We start from the raw sequence: 16,220 nt of genomic DNA on the forward strand, positions 1-16,220 counted from the left end.
GTAAATAATGGTTCCTCTCAATGTTGTATACACAGAAGATCCTCTTCGCACCATTCCAAGGTCGGCCACCACAGAAAGGCAACTCTCCTAAAGCATACTTTAGATCATCCTTATGAAATTGGTACTCATTCAAGATCATGGAAAGTGATAGAGTAGCATTCACCTTGTCCACCCCATCACACAATCTACTATAGTGTTCCTTTAAGATACAAAGAAAATTACAATCCAGGATGATATCTGCTTGATCATAGTGCTTGGGATACCTTCTATGTCTAATACGCATAAGGGCCAAGAAATCCTCCATGTGCTGCAGAATCAAAATAACTAAATTACTAATCCACATACTAGTATTAAACATCAAACATCCATAAACATCAGTCACAGATCCATTAGGATATTTCAAACATCTCACAGGATGTTTCAAACATCTCACAGGATGTTTCAAACTTCTCACAGAACATCTTACACTAGAGCAAGTAGAGATACAGAAAATTTTGAATATTGAACTTACAAAGACTAATCTTATTGTGGATCAAACAATTTAGCAAACTATACACAATTAATCCTAGAGGATGTTTCAAACTGGGAAGTAAAAAATCAAATCAAGATGAAAGGGTTACGATTATGTACCTTATCCTCCAACCAAAATTGAGAATCTTGAATGTTCTTAAAGTCTTCATAATTGAACATCCCCCACGTAAATTGTATCTGACGCCCCCTATTTTTGATAAATGTCATCATAGCATTTCTCCTCTCCCAGTCAATCGGTTTATAAATATCAACTTTCAGCCTCTCCTCACTGACTGCTTTGGAGGTTTCTTCCTTTCCAGTTTTCTTTCTCTTTTTGTTCCTTATTTTTCCTTCAGTGTAAGGAGATTGAATAGCTCGGGAAAGAAACACATGTCTCTTTTCTAGCTTTTTAACCAAATCATCTATTGTCGTCTGCAAATAGTTCAACTGACTCTGCATCGCTTCCCTCCACTTTGTTTTCTCTTCTTCCTTTTTCTTTTCCTTTTCCTGACAATCAGAGCATGTGCAAGGACAATGGATACTAAATGTACCCGTAACAACACGATCTTTTATTTTATCACCCATTTTTTCCATAGAAGCATCTCCTCTGCTATCATTATAACTAGAACCCCCCTATCATTATCATCATTAAAGTGCATTCCACCATAACCACCATCGTCATCAATAGCTTCTTTTCCCATTTTACCATCTCTACCAATAGATTTTTCTGCTCTATCATCATATCCTCCAAGAAGCTCATAGTTCGAGGTACTCTATCCACCCAGGTGCTACCAAAATGTATCTAGATTTGAAAGAGTTGTATTTGTTGAAAGACATGAAGAAACAAGTAGCATATCATGTGGTTAAATGTTTAAATTGTCAGCAAGTCAAAGTCGAGCATCAGAGGCCTGGTGGCCTAGCTCAAGATATAGAGATACCACAGTGGAAGTGGGAGATGATTAATATGGATTTCGTAGTAGGTCTACCTCGCACATACCGTAAACATGATTCAATTTAGATTATTGTAGACCGACTGACAAAGTCCGTGCATTTCCGACCAGTAAAGACGACAGACTCCGTAGAGCAGTATGCGCAGTTGTACATAAAAGAAATAGTCCGATTGCATGGTACCCCAGTTTCTATCATATCTGACAGAGGCCCTCAGTTCACGGCAAATTTTTGGTAGGCATTTCAGAAAAGATTATGTACCAAGGTCAATTTAAGCACCGCTTTTCATCCACAGACCGATGGCCAGGCAGAAAGGACCATTCAGACTCGCGAAGATATGATGCATGCGTGTGTTATAGATTTTGGAGGTAATTGGGATGATCACTTGCCACTTATAGAATTTCCTTACAATAACAGCTACCAAGCCAGCATTGGTATGGCTCCTTATGAAGCATTGTATGGGCGGAGATGTAGGTCTCCGGTGGGTTGGTTTGAACCAGCAGAGGTGCCGTTGATTGGTCCAGAGTTTGTTTGTGAGGCCTTGGAGAAAGTTCAGCTAATTAGAGAAAGACTTAAAGCGACTCAGAGTCGTCAAAAGTCTTATTCTAACAAGAGGCATCGTGAGTTAGAGTTCATGGTTGGTGATAAGGTATTTTTGAATGTTTCACCAATGAAAGGAGTTATGAGGTTTGGTAAGAAAGGGAAACTTAGCCCTAGATTTATCGGACCTTATGAAATTCTAGAAAAGAAAGGAAACGTGGCTTATAAGCTAGCACTACCCATTGAGTTGTCCTCTATCCATACTGTCTTTCATGTGTCTATGCTTAGAAAGTACATTCATGATGAGTCGCATATAATACCTGCCGATACCATAGAAATTAAAGAAGGCTCGACTTATGAAGAGGTACCTATAGAAATTCTCGATAGGCAAGTAAGAAAGTTGAGAACAAAAGATTTAGCATCGGTAAAAGTTTTGTGGAGAATCATGATTCAAAAGAGGCTACATGGGAGGTCGAGAAAGATATGAGAAAGAAATATCCATATTTATTTGAGGAAAAAGATATGTGAACCTAAGTTCGGTTTTACATAATATTCCATTTATTAAATACAAGTTAGCAAGTGTTTATATCCTTCCTAGATTATATTTAGTTGTCTTAGTGATTTAGTTTATGTCAGAGTATATTTAATTCATTAAAGTGATTTACTTTTGCTAAAGTGTTGTGCTTTAGATAATTGTTAGTTATTGTTGTACCTCCTTGCCAGAGCGTGAGTACTTAGTTTATGGGTTGTGTATGGTGCCTATGAATGGCCTATTATGGTATATTTGGTGGTTGTTGGTGTAGTTGGGATATTTGTGACAGGGATATTTTTTGGATAGTCCAATTTACAAGGGAAACTCTCCCGAAATTTTTGAAAATTTAGGGAGTGAGCTAAAATTTTGAGTCCCTTAGAAGAATGAGTAGTGGTAAGAAAACTTAAGAGGTTCAAAGACCTAAAGGATGGTTGTTAGCTTAAGAATAAGGCCATAGCAACATTCGAGGACGAATGTTTTTAAAGAGGGAAGATTGTAACATTTCTCAAATTTTTAAAAGTTTCGAGACACGCTAAGTATAGAAATAAATTATTACCATTTTTATTATTTTTACTTTGCCTATATATATATATATATATATATAACTGGATATACAATTATGAAAATATTAATAATTTTAGTGTTATTAATTATCAAAAGTGGGTATCATTAATTATTAGTTAAGTTAACACACACAAAAAAAAAGGTGCACGTGACCTAGCCCAAAAGGGTTGTGAAATATAAGAAATAAACAAAGTCTTATAGCAAAAGAGAAACAGAACACTTTTTCTAAAAAACAAAAAAACAGAACGCTGCTTTTTAACGCAGCAAATGCAGCAGAGAAATAGAAAATTCTAGGGTTCATTACAAACCACTAATCCTTGAACTCAGGTATATAAAATTCCTTATTGTCAATTACCCTACAGTAGTATTAGCTAAGAATTGAGTAGTTAATTCCCTTCTTCCTCTATATCATCAATAAATTTCATATTTAGGTGTAGTACTTTAAAACTGATTAAAATACACCGGTTGTTGTAGAATTGATTGTTTGACTGGTATCAATTGGACTGGGACCTACGTATTGGCTCGAGAAATTTTGAGGTGAGTTGATATAACCCTTTACTAAAGTGGTTTAACTCACAAAAGCACGCATACAAGGTGTTTGATGAATTGCTTAAAAGAGTTTATCTTTATTTAATTAGAGCGAGTGAGTACCCATTAATTTAGAATTGTTCTAGCAAAAGTTTAGATGATCTATTATGCTATATGTGCTTAAATTTTCAGATTTTTGTGTTATACTTATATGCTATTTTTATGTTGAAGATTATGAAGAAGAAAGAGTCTTTAGAAATATTTTTATATGTTTATTTCATTCTTATGCCATGCTTTACATTTAAGAGCACCAATATGAGCATGTACATAATGTTCTATAAAGAAAAGATTTAGACTTGAAAAAGTCACGAGGAAGAAGTTTTAGAAAGAAAAGATTTTTGGGGAGTATCCGTTATTCTGAGAAGGGGTCATCGTCCAGGCCGAGGGTCCTGACCAAGGCGTTGACTTCCTGAAACTACTTGTGCCAAAGTAGGGAGAACACGAGCCGAGGGTCTCGTTGCTGAGAATTTACTTAGCCATGCTAAGGTATGATACATGAGCGCTGAGAACCATGAAGCGAGTGGCACCTCGTGGATTAGACCTATTCGATCAGGTTGGGATCGAACCCGTGCCGATCACACGGTGACTGGGACAGAATTAAGTCAGGATAGTTGGAACTCCCAAAGTATAAAGTGAAGTATTTTTTTTAAGAAAGAAAAAAGAAAAGAATTTCTTTTAGAATATTCATAAATTGCTATTATGCAATTATTTTAGAATTATTCTTATAAGCTTTATGTTTTACATGCATTTAGAACCTTTGCTCGTAATGTATATGTTATTAAAGTTTCTCCCCCTGTTGTTAAGACTCACTGAGTACAGTGGATGGTACTGACGTTCTCTTTTGGGAACCTACGTTGGTCTGCGGTACAACGTAGGAACCGGATTTGCAGGCGAGCAGGCTACGAGTTAGGACTTCCTTCCCTTCCAGTGATATTGGTGAGCTCCGCTTTTGTTCGTGGAGTATTCTTAGAGTCATTTTCATTTAGCTATTTCTTTATTTATTTGGAGAACTGGCCAGGAAATCTCATGTCCTGAGCAATGCGTCAGTTTATCGGTAGAGGCTTCATAGACATAGTCATTGTGTTGAGATTCATATGTTATTTTATAATAACTTAGCAATAATTCAGTAGTTACTATGAATAAAGTTTTGGAGTTGATTTATTTAAATATTTGAATTAATCAAGAGTATTTAGTTAGAGTATTGCTTTGTTGCATATAAAGTGTGGAGCTATAATACATTGAATAAGCAGAGATGGTTCGCTCGATCAGGTTTAGTGATCGAGTGCCGGTCTCGGCTTGTTTAGAAAATGGGTCGTGACAAACTTGATATCAGAGCCTCAGGTTTATGGAGTCCTATGGGTCTATGAAGCCGTGTTAGTAGAGTCTTGTTTATGTGTATGAAGCGCGCCATACTTATAAACAGGAGGCTACAAGCATTTAGGAAAAATCTTTTTTTTCATACTTTAGATCGTGTAGTAGAGCCTACCTCTAAGAAATTATCTAATGTATTCTTTTCTCCAAAACTCGCAGAAATGGCTCGTACTCGCAACTCTGACACCGATACTCAGGATGCTGCTCAAGAAACTATTGCTACTATTGTGGCTCAAGGCATAACTAAAAAGGCTCGAACTCAGAAAAGGAAGGGTAAATCCACAAGGGGGGTTCAAGTACCCCAGGTTGAACATGAAGAAGGGTGGAGCATGATGAGCAAGTACCTCAGGATCTAACGCCAACCCCAACAGCAGCTCCGACTCAAACAACTATATCCCCAGAGGTGGGTCAGATGTTCAATGCAGTCAACAGTGCTATGGAGATGTTTAAGGCCTTTATGGCCAACCAGAACGAGAAAAGAGATAAGATTCCACCTCAAACAAATAGGCAGAACAATTCTGAGCCCTCAAGAGTGAATGAATTTCTTAAGTTGAGTCCTCAAGTGTTCCATGGTTCTATAGTTGATGAAGATTCAATGTTATGGATGGAGGGTGTTAAGAAAGCCCTCCGAGTGATGAAAGTATTTGATGACAAAGTTGTGGAGCTGGCTGCTTACCAGCTTAGAGATGTGGCTGGCGCTTGGTTTGAGATGTGGGAAAAAGAGAGAGATGAAGATGATGGTCCACCTACTTGGGAAGAATTTGAAGAGGCCTTCATGGCTAACTTTATCCCAGAAGAGGATATAGCAGCTAAGGCTACAGAGTTCGAACAACTCACGCAAGGGAATAAAAGTGTACAAGAGTACTACATGGAATTCATAAGGTTAGATAAGCATGCTCCTCACATGGTTAAGACAGAAAAAGCAAAGATTCGCAGGTTTGTTGGCGGTTTGGCTTACCATATTAAGGATACGACATCAGCTGCAGCGGTAGGAATGACAGCTTTCTCATTTGTTGTGGGGTTCGCCAAGCACTTAGAAAAATATAGACAACAAAGGAGAGAAGAGAAAGAGCATAACAAGAAATCCCGGACAACGGGCAGGTTTAATGGTACATCCAGCGGAGGCGGAAGGAATTCCTCTAATAAGGAGTTATTAGCACCAGCTCAGTTCAGTCATCAGTCAGGTGGTGGGTCTTCCTTCAGACGTACTCAGAGTAATGGAAATCTGTCTCGCCAGAATCAGAATTTTAGGACATCATCCTCACATAGCCAGAGTCATGCTGAGCAACATTCACACCAGCAAAGTATTTTTGGAACATGTAAGCAGCAACATTCAGGTCAGTGCAAGCTCGGGTTTCATGGTTGCTACCATTGTGGAGACATTGGTCATATAAAGGCCAACTGCCCAAAGTTGCAACGTAAGTTCAATGGTGGATCAACTCGTCCTTCTAGTTCCTCAGCTACTGCAGTTGCACCACCTCAGGCTCGTGGTTCTCATAATCAGTCCGGACATGGAGCAGGCAGAGGTGCAGACCGAGTTACTCAGGGAGGGGGACAACCCCGTTTATTTGCTACACTTGATCGTCAGAGTGCAGAGGCATCTGCAGAAGTTATTACAGGTATACTTTTAGTCTGCTCACATAATTCTTATGCCATAATGGATCCAGGTTCAACATTTTCATATGTGACTCCATACTTTGCAATTAACCTCGGACTAGAACCTGAACAACTTAGTGAGCCATTCCTAGTATCTACTCCAGTTGGCGAGTCAGTGAAAGTCACCAGAGTCTATAGAGGCTGTATAGTTTTAGTCCAAGGTCGCAACACCAAAGTTGATCTCATAGAATTAGAAATGGTGGATTTTGATGTGATCATGGGTATGGATTGGTTGTCTTCCTGCTATGCCATGTTAGATTGTCATGCCAAGATAGTTAGGTTCCAGTTTCCAAATGAAGAAGTCTTAGAGTGGAAGGGTAGTTCAGCATCGCTTGTAGGTAAGTTTATTTCTTATCTTAAGGCACAACGAATGATCGGTAAGGGGTGTCTCGCCTATTTGGCTCACATTATTAATCCAGAATCAGAACCACCAGCTCTTCAGTCAGTGCCAATTGTTAGAGAATTTCCAGAAGTTTTCCCAGATGACCTTCCCGGACTTCCTCCCGAAAGAATCATAGACTTCGGCATTGATCTCATGCCAGGCACTCAGCCCATATCTATACCTCCCTATAGGATGGCTCCAGCAGAACTTAATGAGTTGAGAAAATAGTTGAAAGACCTTCTTGACAAGGGCTTCATCAGGCCGAGTGTTTCACCGTGGGGTGCCCCGGTCCTGTTTGTCAAAAAGAAAGATGGGTCTCTCAGAATGTGTGTCCACTATCGGCAGTTGAATAAAGTTACCATTAAGAACAAGTACTCACTGCCAAGAATTGATGATTTATTTGATCAACTTCAGGGTGCAAAGTACTTTTCAAAAATAGACTTGAGGTCGGGATACCATCAGTTGAGAATCAGAAAGGAGGATATATCTAAAACAGCCTTTAGAACTCGCTACGGGCACTATGAATTTCTAGTAATGTCCTTCGGGTTGACAAATGCTCCAGCTGCATTCATGGACCTCGTGAACAGAGTTTTCAAGCCATTCCTGGATACCTTTATTATCGTGTTTATAGACGATATTTTGGTATACTCTAAGAGCAAGGAAGAACATGCAGAACACCTTAGAATAGCCTTGCAGACCTTGAAGGGGAATGAGCTTTATGCCAAGTTTTCAAAATGTGAGTTCTGGTTGCAGTCAGTAGCATTCTTAGACCACGTGGTATCTAGTGAAGGAATAAAAGTAGACCCTCAGAAGACAAAAGCAGTCAAGAACTGGCCCAGGCCGACAACGCCAACCGAAATTAGGAGTTTCTTGGGGTTAGATGGCTACTATAGAATGTTTGTAGAGGGGTTTTCCTCACTTGCAGCTCCATTAACTAAGTTGACTCAGAAAGCAGTTAAGTTCCAATGGTCAGACGCTTATGAGCAGAGTTTTCAAGAGTTAAAGAAGAGGTTGACCACTGCACCTGTGCTAACCTTGCCAACAGGTTCGGGTGGGTTCACAGTGTATTGTGATGCCTCCAGAGTGGGCCTTGGTTGTGTTCTTATGCAAAATGGAAAAGTTATTGCTTATGCTTCCAGGAAGTTAAAGAATCATGAAAAGAACTACCCCACACACGACTTGGAGCTTGCAGCAGTGGTGTTTGCATTAAAAATATGGCGACACTACCTTTATAGTGAGCATTCTGAAGTGTTTATAGATCACAAAAGCCTCCAGTACATTTTCAAGCAAAAAGAACTAAATTTGAGACAGAGAAGGTGGCTCGAGCTATTGAAGGATTATGACATCAATATCCTTTATCACCCGGGCAAAGCTAATGTGGTAGCAGATGCACTTAGTAGGAAGTCAATGGGTGTCTTGGCCCATCTTGCAGTACAAAGGCAATATTTGGGTCGAGAAATTCAAAAACTAGCAAATGATGGAATTAGATTGGATGAGACCGAAGAAGGAGACATAACTGCTTATGCCTTAGTGCAATCCTCCCTTGTTGCACATGTTAAGGCTAAGCAAGACGAAGATCCGTACTTAGTGAAATTAAAAGAAGGAGTCAGAAGAAAATAAATCACTGCTTTCACTCTAGGAAGTGACGGAGTTTTGAAGTTGAATGATCGGTTATGTGTGCCTGATGAAGATGGTATTAGGAAGGCCATAATGGAGGAAGCTCACAGTTCGAGATACTCTATCCACCCAGGTGCTACCAAAATGTATCTAGATTTGAAAGAGTTGTATTGGTGGAAAGGCATGAAGAAACAAGTAGCAGATCATGTGGTTAAATGTTTAAATTGTCAGCAAGTCAAAGCCGAGCATCAGAGGCCTGGTGGCCTAGCTCAAGATATAGAGATACCACAGTGGAAGTGGGAGATGATTAATATGGATTTCGTAGTAGGTCTACCTCGCACATACCGTAAACATGATTCAATTTGGGTTACTGTAGACCGACTGACAAAGTCCGCACATTTCCTACCAGTAAAGACGGCAGACTCCGCAGAGCAGTATGCGCAGTTGTGCATAAAAGAAATAGTCCGATTGCATGGTACTCCAGTTTCAATCATATCTGACAGAGGCCCTCAGTTCACGGCAAAATTTTGGCAGGCATTTCAGAAAAGATTAGGTACCAAGGTCAATTTAAGCACCACTTTTCATCCACAGACCGATGGCCAGGCAGAAAGGACCATTCAGACTCTCGAAGATATGATGTGTGCGTGTGTTATAGATTTTGGAGGTAATTGGGATGATCACTTGCCACTTATAGAATTTGCTTACAATAATAGCTACCAAGCCAGCATTGGTATGGCTCCTTATGAAGCATTGTATGGGCGGAGATGTAGGTCTCCGGTGGGTTGGTTTGAACCAGCAGAGGTGCCGTTGATTGGTCCAGAGTTTGTTTGTGAGGCCTTGGAGAAAGTTCAGCTAAATAGAGAAAGACTTAAAGCGGCTCAGAGTCGTCAAAAGTCTTATTCTAATAAGAGGCATCGTGAGTTAGAGTTCATGGTTGGTGATAAGGTATTTTTGAAAGTTTCACCAATGAAAGGAGTTATGAGGTTTGGTAAGAAAGGGAAACTTAGCCCTAGATTTATCGGACCTTATGAAATTCTAGAAAAGAAAGGAAACGTGGCTTATAAGCTAGCGCTACCCATTGAGTTGTCCTCTATCCATCCTGTCTTTCATGTGTCTATGCTTAGAAAGTACACTCATGATGAGTCGCATATAATACCTGCTGATACCATAGAAATTAAAGAAGGCTCGACTTATGAAGAGGTACCTATAGAAATTCTCGATAGGCAAGTAAGGAAGTTGAGAACAAAAGATTTAGCATCAGTAAAAGTTTTGTGGAGTAATCATGATTCAAAAGAGGCTACATGGGAGGTCGAGAAAGATATGAGAAAGAAATATCCATATTTATTTGAGGAAAAAGGTATGTGAACCTAAGTTCGGTTTTACATTTATATTCCATTTATTAAATACAAATTAGCAAGTGTTTATATCCTTCCTAGATTATATTTAGTTGTCTTAGTGATTTAGTTTATGTCAGAGTATATTTAATTCATTAAAGTGATTTACTTTTGCTAAAGTGTTGTGCTTTAGATAATTGTTAGTTATTGTGGTACCTCCTTGCCAGAGCATGAGTACTTAATTTATGGGTTGTGTATGGTGCCTATGAATGGCTTGTTATGGTATATTTAGTTGTTGTTGGTGTAGTTGGGATATTTGTGACAGGGATATTTTTTGGATAGTCCAATTTACAAGGGAAACTCTGCCGAAATTTTTGAAAGTTTAGGGAGTGAGCTAAAATTTTGAGTCCCTTAGAAGAATGAGTAGTGGTAAGAAAACTTAAGAGGTTCAAAGACCTAAAGGATGGTTGTTATCTTAAGAATAAGGCCATAGAAACATTCGAGGACGAATGTTTTTAAGGAGGGAAGATTGTAACATTTCTCAAATTTTTAAAAGTTTCGAGACACGCTAAGTATAGAAATAAATTATTACCATTTTTATTATTTTTACCTTGCCTATATATATATATATATATATATATATATATATAACTGGATATACAATTATGAAAATATTAATAATTTTAGTATTATTAATTATTAAAAATGGGTATCATTAATTATTAGTTAAGTTAACACACACAAAAAAAAAGAAGGTGCACGTGACCTAGCCCAAAAGGGTTGTGAAATATAAGACTTAAACAAAGTCTTATAGCAAAAGAGAAACAGAACACTTTTTCTAAAAAACAAAAAAAACAGAACGCTGCTTTTTAACGCAGCAAACGCAGCAGAGAAATAGAAAATTCTAGGGTTCATTACAAACCAATAGTCCTTGAACTCAGGTATATAAAATTCCTTATTGTCAATTACCCTACAGTAGTATTAGCTAAGAATTGAGTAGTTAATTCCCTTCTTCCTCTATATCATCAATAAATTTCATATTTAGGTGTAGTACTTTAAAACTGATTAAAATACACCGGTTGTTGTAGAATCGATTGTTTGACTGGTATCAATTGGACTGGGACCTATGTATTGGCTGGAGAAATTTTGAGGTGAGTTGATATAACCCTTTGCTAAAGTGGTTTAACTCACAAAAGCACGCATACAAGGTGTTTGATGAATTGCTTAAAAGAGTTTATCTTTATTTAATTAGAGCGAGTGAGTACCCATTAATTTAGAATTGTTCTAGCAAAAGTTTAGATGATCTATTATGCTATATGTGCTTAAATTTTCAGATTTTTGTGTTATTCTTATATGCTATTTTCATGTTGAAGATTATGAAGAAGAAAGAGTCTTTAGAAATATTTTTATATGTTTATTTCATTCTTATGTCATGCTTTACATTTAAGGGCACCAATATGAGCTTGTACATAATGTTCTATAAAGAAAAGATTTAGACTTGAAAAAGTCACAAGGAAGAAGTTTTAGAAATAAAAGATTTTTGGGGAGTATCCGTTATTCTGAGAAGGGGTCATCGTCCAGGCCGAGGGTCCTGACCAAGGCGTTGACTTCCTGAAACTACCTTTGCCAAAGTAGGGAGCACACGAGCCGAGGGTCTCGTTGCTGAGAATTTACTTAGCCATGCTAAGGTATGATACATGAGCGCTGAGAACTATGAAGCGAGTGGCACCTCGTGGATTGGACCTATTCGATCAGGTTGGGATCGAACCCGTGCCGACCACACGGTGACTGAGACAGAATTAAGTCAGGATAGTTGGAACTCCCAAAGTATAAAGTGAAGTATTTTTTTTAAAGAAAGAAAAAAGAAAAGAATTTCTTTTAGAATATTCATAAATTGTTATTATGCAATTATTTTAGAATTATTCTTATAAGCTTTATGTTTTACATGCATTTAGAACCTTTGCTCGTAATGTATATGTTATTAAAATTTCTCTTCCTGTTGTTGAGACTCACTGAGTACAGTGGATGGTACTGACGTTCTCTTTTGGGAACCTACGTTGGTCTGCGGTACAACGTAGGAACCGGATTTGCAGGCGAGCAGGCTACGAGTTAGGACCTCCTTCCCTTCCAGTGATATTGGTGAGCTCTGCTTTTGTTCGTGGAGTATTCTTAGAGTCATTTTCATTTAGCTATTTCTTTATTTATTTAGAGAACTGGCCAGGAAATCTCATGTCCTGAGCAGTGCATCAGTTTATCGGTAGAGGCTTCATAGACATAGTCATTTGTGTTGAGATTCATATGTTATTTTATAATAACTTAGCAATAATTCAGTAGTTACTATGAATAAAGTTTTGGAGTTGATTTATTTAAATATTTGAATTAATCAAGAGTATTTGGTTAGAGTATTGCTTTGTTGCATATAAAGTGTGGAGCTATAATATATTGAATAAGCAGAGATAGTTCGCTCGATCAGGTTTAGTGATCGAGTATCGGTCTCGGCTTGTTTAGAAAATGGGTCGTGACATTAGCATTATTTAATTTACTAATATTAATGCTATAAAACTTATTGGAACATTCAAAAGTTCTAAGTCCAACCTTGAAATAATACCTTAAAAGATAAAATTATGAAATTATTTAAGAAATATTTGTAAATTAAATCACAATAAGTATATTTATATATTAAATATATCTAAAAATTTTATATATGTAATGTCGGGTTGGTTTGAATTCGGTTTGACTTTCTTTAGTTAAAACCAAATCAAACCAAACCATAATCGGGTTTTTTTACTCGGTTCGACTCGGATTATCAGGTTGGTGCGGTTTGTCGGTTTCCTTTGTACACCCCTTACTCTTTAGTTCTTTTCTGGTACGTAACTACAAATCGAAGTGCTCAATTCATTAATATAATTTCTTCATCTTTTAATGTTACCATTAATGAAAATTGATTTTTTTTCCTAATACTATAGTGAGTCATTTTCTCCGAATTAATATATGTAATTACAAGCTAATACACATTGTTTTGATTTGGTTGATAAGGACCAAAATGCTACTACAGAGGAAGATGAGTTTAACATACTCGTGCATGATAAGACGGGGAGTGTGTCACAAGGAAACATTCTTGCACCAAGGTGTACATTTAACTTATTTCATTTGCAATATCAAATCATGTATTATAGTTAATTATACACTTATTGTATGTTCGTTATTAATAAAATATCCTTCACTAATTTACTATACTTTAAAATTTATAATCAAATAAATTTAAAAATAAATTTCTATAAGCTCATACTCTTTTAGCTTCAAAAATAGCCAGCGTTATATTCAGTTTTCGGACTGGTCATTCAAAAATAGCCAACGTTTACGAAGTCAATGAAAAATAACCACTATTTTGCTGCAACAGAGACTGGTCCAGCATAATATACTGGAGTTCAGTGCACTTGTGTATGAACTCCAGCATATTATGCTGGACCGGTATACTTTGTTGACTCCAGTATAATATACTGGAGACTGGAGCACCGGTGCTCCAAACTCAAGTATATTATACTGAACAATTATACTTGCTGGAACTCCAATATATTATGCTGGAGTTCTAGTGTATTTATGCTGGAACTCCATCATATTATGCTGGAGTTCCAGCATACTTATCTTGGAGCTCCAGTATAATATGCTGGAGTTCAAGCATATCTATGCGGGAACTTCAGTATAATATACTGGCGTATTTTTCGGGTTTTAGATAGTGTTTTCGTTCAGATTTATCTTTACATGAAAAATGGCTAAATTTTGATTACTTTTGAAACTGAGCTATTTTTGAACGACCAGTTGTAAATCTGGCTATTTTTGAATTTCTGCTGAAGAAAGTCCAGTAGCTAATAGTTCAAGCGTATAACTGTCAAAATTATATATAAGTTTTATCTATTCTTGAGTTGTTATGTAAATAAACTTCTTAGAAATAATATTTTGAATGATCCTCTCCTTTTAATATAAAATGGATGTAGGCTAATCATGCACGTGGTAGAATACTATCCGCTGGATCATCTTCTCGTTCTGGAGTATGTTTCATCTCTAATTATTTTTAATTTTATATTTCTCTTACCTGCATATATTTATTTTGCAGAAGATTTGAATGTATAATAGTTTAAAACATGTAGGAGTATGTTTTTAATTTCTTTTATGGGATGAATGCAGAAAGAGGTTGTTGAGGGAGAAAACCCTGCGAAGCAGAATAGCCAGCCGAGAAGAGACTCTCCCTGGGTTCGCAGGTAACATCTTTTAGATAAAAAAATAAATAAATTAAAAGTAACTATTTGATTTTCTATAATCAAAAGTATATTTCACAAATTGCAAAAGCAATCATCAATTTAAATACTTAGCACATGAAAATAAAAGAATTCAATTGTGAAACAATTATAATTTTTTACTTGAAACATAGGCCTATTAGCAACATGCTATATAATCCAAGCTATGCCGCAATAGGTGAACCTGTGGATCCTTACTTGCGTCTGCTGAAGCAGAATCCAAATTTCTGTAAGTTATTTTCTCCTTTGGTATTTCTATTTGATTCTTGAAATATAAAGCCAAAAAATAGTCTATTCTATAATTCAAAATTTATAAAAGTTTATCTGCACCTTTTCTATTACAGGTGATTGATTATGCAGCTGGCAAGGATCTGAGTAGCAAGGAGCCTTTGTGGAACCTTCTCCTTCTTCTGTTTTTCTTTTTACATATTTCATTTCTGTTTAGCAAAAAAATCATCGAACATCTTCGGTAATTGTGACGACCCGACCCGTCGTCTCATAGGTTACCGCTCCGTTTTTCCCATTCTCAACTTCTTTATGCTTTATTATCCGTATCTTATGTGATGGAGTTGGTTTGGAGTGGTTTTGATAAGAAATGAGACACTTAGTCTCTTTTAAGAAGGCTTAAGTTGGAAAAGTCAACCGGACGCTGACTTATGAGTTAGAGGGCTCGGATGTGAATTCTGACGGTTCGGTTAGCTCCGGGAGGTGATTTGTGACATAAGAGTGTGATCGGAAGTGGTTTTGGAGGTCCGGTATAGAATAAGGCTTGAATTGGCGAAGTCAGTATTTTGGCGAATTCCGGTTGATAGAAGAGATTTTGATCCGAGGGTCGGAATGGAATTTCGAGAGTTGTTGTAGCTTCGTTATGTCATTTCTGATGTGTGTGCAAAATTTCAGGTTATTCGGACATCATTTGGTCGGGTTTTTGATCGAAAGTGTATTTCGGAAGTTTTTGGAAACTTAGGCTTGAATTCGATGAGTTTTGGGTAATTTGATGTTGTTTGAGGTATTTTGATGATTGGAACAGGTTTGAATGATGTTATGAGTTATGTTGGCATGTTTGGTCGGGGTCCCATGATGCTCGGATATGTTTTGGAAGTGTTTTTGGAAGATTTTGGCGTTTCGATTATGAGCATGTAATGATCCAAAGGTCCATTTTTAGTTCTAGATATTAAAATTTGATTTTGAGACTTCCGGAATTTTGATAATGAATTATAGGAGTGATCTGGAAAGTTTGGTGTAATTTTATCAAGTCGCGATTGAGTTTTGACGCGAAACATGAGTTAATTGTTTAACGAACGAAATGGGTATTGAACTGAGCAAATGAGCTCCGAATTGAGTTTCGACTGAAGGTCTATGTTCGTATTATTATTTGTGACTCATAGGAATAAGAATCATCGAATTCCAAGGTCCCAGGCCCAAGAAATAAATTTTTGAGTAAAATTGCTTTTTGAAAATATTTAAGGAAAATGGAAATGAAATTTGATTAGAAAGTTACGGTATCGAGCCTGTATTTTGGTTTCGGCGTCCGGTACATATCTTATATATGGTTTAAGCACTTTCTGTAAAGTTTGGTTGAAAAAGGACGTCGTTTGACGTGTTTCGGACTCAAAATGGAAAATTTGATGTTTTATGAAATTTGAAAGAATTCTTGGATATTAAAGCTTAATTCATGATATATGACGTTATTTTGGCGATTTGATCGCACGGTTAAGTTCGTAGGATGTTGTTGAGTTAGTGTATGTGTTTGGTTAGGAGCCCCGAGGGCTCGGGAGTGTTTCGGAGGTGTCTCGGAGTGATTTCGGACTTAGGAAAATTGCAGAAATAGTACCCCGTGAACAGTACCATGTACAATACCCCATGAACAGTACCGTATACAG

General features: G+C 37.2%; 2 protein-coding genes across 2 annotated transcripts; both read left to right on the forward strand.

Moving 5' to 3' along the window:
- Nucleotides 1-5,465: 5,465 nt before the first annotated feature.
- LOC138890114 (uncharacterized) lies at nucleotides 5,466-7,319 on the forward strand. The gene has a single exon (XM_070173473.1). It carries the CDS (start codon nucleotides 5,466-5,468, stop codon nucleotides 7,317-7,319), a length of 1,854 nt encoding a protein of 617 aa, XP_070029574.1.
- Nucleotides 7,320-7,625: 306 nt separating this feature from the next.
- LOC138890115 (uncharacterized) lies at nucleotides 7,626-14,810 on the forward strand. The gene is made up of 7 exons (XM_070173474.1): nucleotides 7,626-8,101; nucleotides 8,231-8,530; nucleotides 9,212-9,653; nucleotides 14,038-14,091; nucleotides 14,228-14,301; nucleotides 14,472-14,586; nucleotides 14,682-14,810. The coding sequence occupies exons 1-7, from the start codon at nucleotides 7,626-7,628 to the stop codon at nucleotides 14,808-14,810; spliced, it is 1,590 nt and encodes a 529-aa protein (XP_070029575.1).
- The last annotated feature ends 1,410 nt before the right edge of the window (nucleotides 14,811-16,220 follow it).

The sequence above is a fragment of the Nicotiana sylvestris genome, chromosome 4 (genome assembly GCF_000393655.2).
Source record: "Nicotiana sylvestris chromosome 4, ASM39365v2, whole genome shotgun sequence".
Lineage (NCBI taxonomy): Eukaryota > Viridiplantae > Streptophyta > Magnoliopsida > Solanales > Solanaceae > Nicotiana > Nicotiana sylvestris.